General features: G+C 49.3%; 1 protein-coding gene across 1 annotated transcript; it reads left to right on the top strand.

The window, feature by feature from the left end:
* Positions 1-5075: 5075 nt before the first annotated feature.
* Positions 5076-6748, top strand: LOC122070010 (probable purine permease 4). The gene has a single exon (XM_042634111.1). The coding sequence runs from the start codon at positions 5579-5581 to the stop codon at positions 6746-6748; it is 1170 nt and encodes a 389-aa protein (XP_042490045.1). The 5' UTR covers positions 5076-5578.
* Positions 6749-6987: the final 239 nt, after the last annotated feature.

The raw sequence follows: 6987 nt of genomic DNA on the forward strand, positions 1-6987 counted from the left end.
AACTTCTTCCAACTTTGTCAATAACCCATGTAGTCCTTGGAACCCATTTTTCAGGCAAAGACCTCATCATCGAATCCTTGTGTGAAAATCGTTCTCTCTATAAGATTTACGACTACAAGACTGAGGCGCCAGCACCCACATAAACGTGTCTAGCAGGGGAAGGTAAGGCCCAACTTATAGACCGCGGTGGTGGCTAAGTCTCACCGATGTGGGATGTAGCCTTGCTACAGTGCCTCGGGATCGTCCCCATCAGAGCATCAGAACTTACATCCACCCACCACCCCGCTCTGATACTAGATTTGCGGCTACAAGACTGAGGCGGCAGCACACACACATAAATGCATCTAGCAGGGGAAGGTAAGGCCCAGCTTATAGACCGCGGTGGTGGCTAAGTCTCACCGATGTGGGATGTAGCCTTGCTACAGTGCCTCGGGGATCGTCCCCATCAGAGCATCGGAACTTACATCATTTTTCGTTAGTGAAGGAGGGAAGAAACCCTTAAAAGTACACTACTCCAAAAGGATACATTTATATTAAAAAAAAAAAAAAAAAGAGAAGAAAGAAGATTACATCACTCTAGTAAGGGGAAAGGGAAGGAAAAGGAGGAGACAACAACGGTATAGCGGAAATTAGGGGGCTGGCTCAAGAGGGAGAGAGGTGGTTCACTTGGCTGCTTTAGGGTCGGCTTGAGTCACCTCTTCACTGACCTCGGCCTAACTAATGAGCTGCACTGAAGGAGCTGGGGCAGGGCCGCACTGTTCATATTATGACAAATCGTAGTCCGACATCTTACCCAGGATGAACTGAATAGCGTCTTCTAAGCCAACCTGGAATGAAGCGACATTAACGTCAACTAACCATTGCTGACCAACTTTAGAGTTCAGCCACCTCTCAGCAGAGACCTCATCATTCGATGCCAGCTCGGCTTGGTGCTTCCTTTCCAGCTTAACAATCTAAGCTAAAACTTCAGCTTCTTTCTTTTTACTGGCCTCCTGAGCCTTGACCAACTCGCTCTGGAGTGCATCCTTCTCCTTGACCAGGTCGCTGTTGGTCCTGAGCTACTTGGTAACTTCACGCTCCAGCTCGCCAGCTCTCTCCTCGTTATCTCTTGCCCTTTGCTCCTCAGATCGGGCATTTCTCTTCTCACTCTCTAGCTAACCCGTGGCCATCTGGAACTCCCCTCGGAGATGCTTCACCTCGTCGTCAACCTTAACATGACCAACGGCCATGTTCTCAAATCGTTGAGCAGCCTCAACCACGAAAGTAAAACTCTGCAAGGACCCAATGGAGTAATAAGTACTCGAAATTCAAGTGAACACAAAGAATGAGAAGCAAAAAATACTTATGTCGCCTATACGAACATAGACCTGGTCTGCAAAGTCGATGTCAGACAACTTCCTCACACGGGAAATGTCCTTCTTAGGATGGCTCCAGTGGCACCAAAACCGAGCAGCAATGGGGTCCAGCAAGGTGCCGTTCTCTATTAGGTCTGCCTAGGGATCCATGGGCTACTTCCCTATTCAGGCCACCTTGGAAGGGTTGCCGTGCTGTGCGTCATCCACGAGCAAATGCCACCTCTTCTAGCCATCAGTGCCTATTCTAGCTCGGTTCGGTGTGCCGATCTGCCCCGACACCTTCTCTCCAGTGCCCACTGGCTCTTTGCCCTTCAAAGAGCCCGGAGTCCCATGATGAGCTTAATATTGAACTGACGGGGGCATCTCCTTCCCTGGCTTGCCCCCAATAGTAATCGACGAGGCCTTTTTACCCGCGCCAGGGGAAGGGGCGACCTTCGTGCCAAGGTTAGGGCTCAGCGCGGCCTTACCCTTGTCGGAAGTCTTCTTGGTAGCCTGCTCGGCCGCCTCCTTCTTCCTCGCCTCTGTTGCCGCCGCAACAAGGGCTTTATTGTTGACCTTCACATTAACTACTGCAAAACAAAGAAGTGCCGAGCTGAATTAGTATTAAAAACAAGCTGGATCTGAAGGAAAATTGAGCTGAACTAGCATGAACTGGACTCAATCGAACCCTCACCAGGGACTTCACTCAGCTCCCACTCTCAGAGGAAGTCTTTGTCCTGCATCATTTGAACGTCCATAGCCTCCCCACCCAAACACATCTAATATGTTTGGAGGTCAGCCGGGGAGAGCTTGGGAGCTCGATTCAGCACTGAGAGCGTGGGCTTTACCCAACTGCTCTTGAAGGGGTTCCCCTCCATTACCACGTAGAAGTACCTCTCCTTCCACTTCTTCACCGAGGAGGGCATATTGATAAACATCTTTAAATCGCTGTAGGGACCGTCTCTATCCCTCTTGATGAAGTAGTACCAACCTGAGGTGTGCCTCTTCACCAAGAACATCTTGCGGAAGAGGTCTAACGTCACAGTCTGGCCCAATTTTGAGATGAACACCTCAAAGCCAAAAACTATGCGCCAGGAGTTCGGTGTAAGCTGGCTTGGGGCAAGGCACCAGTGCTCTAGGATTGAGCTGACCAGCTCGGGCACTGGGATCCTAAGGTCACTCTGGAAAGCGACATTATAAAGGGCCACCTTGTCCCCAGAGGCATCCACACATTCATCCTTGTCTGGGACGCGCATCACCACGTAATTGGGGATGCCATACCGACCCCAGATCAAGTCTAGAACCTTAGGCGTAAGGATGCTTGGGGTGTTGAGTGCAGTTTTCTTCTCTCTAGAGGAGGAAGTAGAGCCTTCCCCTTCGGACTCTGCTAGGCTAGCCTTAGGGTCTTCAGCGCCTGAGGAGCATGCCATCGAAGTGCTCACTGTCGCAGCACTGGGGGCTGAACCAGGGTAGCTGAGCCAGGATCACCCCTGGATGGGATGGTCCTAGGTGAGACCACCTCCACAGACTCAGAGTCTGAGTTGCTGCCCAAGCCTGAGTTATCGTCGGAGCCCGAGCTGCTAGAAGTGTCACCACTGGAGGACGAAGGATTGGGAATTGAGCAGGCCTGGGTGGTTTTCCCCAGGCCTCACGGTCATCAAGGGGGTCTGGTTGGGAAAATTCGGGTCATGCGTGGACGTCATATCGGGATCACCGGGACTAAAGCTAGGGTACTCGAAGAGCTAAGCAGAGGATTGACGAGTCACAACCATAATGTGATCTTACTTACTTGTTGCAGGTCGAGCTTGGAAAGGACAAGCTAATAAGGACGAGCAAGTAGGAGAACGTTGTTCATGACAACAGGCTACTTTGAGACTCTGTGGTGTCCACGCTAAGGATACGAGCAAGCTGAGCTGACTTTAAGGCAAGATCGAATGACAAGACTTCTGGGAAAAATGTATCCTATTTATAGGAGAAGGCAGTTGAGAATGGATGGCTAGATCTGGATGAGATTAACAATGAACACAAGCAGTCTCTTCGCCTGCCCGAGGTGAAATTATGGCTTCGAGACACGTGGCAAAACTAGCGTGTTTCACGCTGAGCGAATGGCACACGATTGAAAAAGTCAACCACATTAAATGCTCTAGTTGTCCAAACCGAATTGCTAGAGTGGGGGGCTGGTGATGAGGGCATATCTCCCTAACCACGGCATGGTCAAGGAGCATCCTATCGAATGTTGCACTGCTACTCCGGCATCCCATCGGACCGTGTTGTCACCTCAGCCCTTCACCAGCCTGAGCTATCACCTCGGCATCTCATCTGGCCGTGCTGCCACCTTGGCCCCTCATCAGCCCGAGCTGTCACCTCAGCATCTCTTCTGGCCGTGCTGCCACCTTGGCCCTCCATTAGCCCGAGCTGTCACCTCTGCATCTCATCTAGCCGTGCTGCCACCTCGGCCCTCGATCAGCTTGAGCTATCACCTCGGCCCGACATCATCAAACAAGGTTCCCAAAAACGTGCTCTTATCCACTCCTACATTCAAGGAACGTAATCCCTGATCACAAGGACATGACTCTATCCACTACACGTCATCAGAGGCATCCACCCCTCCCATGGTTGGTACTTCCGAGATAAGAGGGGAATATTCTCTTAGTATACCCTAGGATCTGGAATATTCCCAGCATCAGAGAGTTGCCCCTCTCCAGGACTCCACGCCCAGTAGGACTCTCTACGGATCTCCCCCTTTCTCTAATCCATCAGTAGCCTATAAATACCAAGGTAAGCCTCCACTGGGGGGATCGATCACTTCTTTTGACTGAAAACTCTCTTGAGTATCTGCTGTGGAAAGATCTGACTTAGGAATAGGGGAGTGCCCCGTCGGGTTAGCTCGACTCTCCCCTGTCTTCTCTTCTGTGCAAATCGGCTGAAGCTACATGAGCTGCAAGGAGGATCGACTGGTCAATTTTTACCCCATCATGTCCAAACCAGGATAAAAGATGGATGCTCTCTCTCTCTCTCTCTCTTTCTCTCTCTCTCTCTCTACTCCTGAGCTGCTCTGCTCAGCCTTCCCTCCTTTATCCTCTCAGACCACTAGTCCACCACCACCGGCCCAGTGGCTGCTCCCTGCCCTTTCTCTTGGCCAACTCATGATTCAGGTGGTATTGTGGTGGTTCCTCTTCTTTGGGCTGGTCTTTAGCCAGTCTACTGCGCGTAGTTAACGAGTCGTTTAATTTGTTGTGTTTATTTTTAGGAGAATCCATTAATCCAATATAAACGAGTCCAGATCTTCCTCTCCATTCTCAAACGTCCCTCTTTTCTCTCTTCTGTCGCTCCATCTGTTCTTTCTTTTCAGATTTTCTGAATCCATTATTCTTCACTACCTGAGTCTGCTCTTCCCTTTTTTTTTGGCCTCTTTTAATTGGAAAGTGCCTAAACTAAAATGATTCCCCGTTGGCGTTGTGCATAGTCCTCCTTGCATGCCAACCACATTCCATACATAATACCTCCACGTGTCTAATCCTATCAATCAATCCCCATAACTTTAGATTCCAGATCGACGGTGTCCATCATCATGGTCATACACATACTGACGCACTCTGCATCCTCACTAGCTTAGTAGCTAGCTATTTCTATGTTGATCCCTTCGCAATTGTAAACCAAAACAGAGTGGAGTCGAGTCTGGAGTCTGGAGTCTGGAGTCTGGAGGAGACAACTCATTCTCAAATTAAACAAATATATATCTCCCACTTACTCTCTTACCAAAAACATGACAAAATAAATATCCCTTACTCAGACAGTGCAGCCGCCCTTGTACGAACTTCGAATTACATACTCCATATAGAATCCGCCTCCAGCGGCCGCCACAGCCCCCTTTCTCTCTGCTCTACTAAAGTTCTTTTTCGCATTCAGTTTCCCGTCTCAGAAAGCTTGACCCTTCCAAATTCCAATGCCTTGCTTGCCCACGTTATTCATTTCATTTGAAGAAGGGAAAATTGAAAAGGGCCGAAGCCACCCATTCGTCCTTCCAAATCCAGAATTCATATCGATCTTAAAAAATAGGGTTTCGTCCGCCTCCCAACTTAAGAGTTGAGACTTGGGAGTCCCAACGCCACAAAGCAGCAAATTTCTTCAATCTTAAAGTGTTTTGTAAAGCAGCATTGAGTATTAGTATATTACTCTTCTCAAATCCAGATTCCAGAGACCAGAGTTACTCCAACAAGGCAAAAACATATCATATTATCATCATGAATATCCACATAGAAGAAGAGAGGCAACTCGATCCATCGAATGGCGAAACCGGCGGCGGTTCCAATTCAATCCCGGAAGGAGGAGGAAGCGGTGACAATGACAAATCCAGCACGCGTCACCGGGTCCTCCTAGCCATCACCTACACATCTCTGTTCGTGGGTTCCGTATCATCGAGCTTGCTCTCCAGATTCTATTTCATTCATGGGGGTTCAAGCAGGTGGGTCTCCACTTGGGTCCAATCCGCTGGCTTCCCTCTCCTCTTCCTCCCTATTTACCTCCCTCGCCTCTTCAACTCCAACGTCGTTGACGACTTCATAACATATAGACGACGACCCTTCTCTCACTTCACCGCTAAGCTCCTCCTCATAAGCCTAGTGATGGGTCTGATATCGGGCATAAGCAACTTCCTTTACTCATGGGGCATCTCATATCTCCCTGTCTCTACATCATCTATCCTTCTGTCCTCCCAACTCGCCTTCAACCTCATCCTCTCCGTGCTCATCGTGAAGCAGCGTATCGTCTTCTCCAACCTAAACGCGGTCGTCCTCCTGACCCTGAGTTCAATCCTCTTGGCATTCGGGTCCAGCCATGATAGACCCAAAGGTGTAACCCAGATACAGTACTTCCTGGGCTTCTTCGCCATTCTCTCAACGGGATTTCTCTACGCTCTCTATCTGCCACTAATGGAGATGGTTTACAAGAAGAGGGTTCATTGCTACGAGATGGTGATCGAAATGCAGATCATCATGGGAGCGGTTGCCACAGCGTTTGCTTCGGTTGGGATGGCGTTGGACGGAGGGTACCGAGAGATGCGGATGGAGAGCGAGAGCGGTTATGATTTGGGAACGGTAGCGTATGGGTTGACGATGGGATTTAACGTGGTGACATGGCAGGTGTGTTTTATGGGATCCGCGGGGCTGGTATACCTGACGACGTCATTAACGGGGGCGATATGCATGACGGCGTTACTGTCTATGAACGTGTTGGGAGGTGTTTTGGCGTTTGGGGACGATTTTGGCGGGCCGAAGGTGGTGTCGACTCTATTTTGTGTGTGGGGGTTTTGTTCCTATGTGTATGGGGAGTATAAAAAAATGGCGAAGGAGGGAGAGAAGCGGAATGATCAGGGGATGGAGTTGGTTGGTGTTGCAACTACTGATGTTGCTTGAATTAAATCATTATTTTGTAATTTTATTTTCGATGATCGTCAAAGGATTTTGGCTCGGTCAAGATGTCTAAATTCGCTCGGAGTCCTTTATCGTTTTCTTCTTCATTGTATTACTGAATCCAATGGGTAACGGCCTCTACCTCCATCGAAAGTACAGCTTCAGTGCCGTAAGTTAAAATGAAGGGTGTTTTTCTGGTGGCCGATCTCTCAGTTGTGCGATAAGCCCAGAAGATGTTTTAC

This window comes from Macadamia integrifolia, unplaced genomic scaffold (genome assembly GCF_013358625.1).
Source record: "Macadamia integrifolia cultivar HAES 741 unplaced genomic scaffold, SCU_Mint_v3 scaffold807, whole genome shotgun sequence".
NCBI lineage: Eukaryota > Viridiplantae > Streptophyta > Magnoliopsida > Proteales > Proteaceae > Macadamia > Macadamia integrifolia.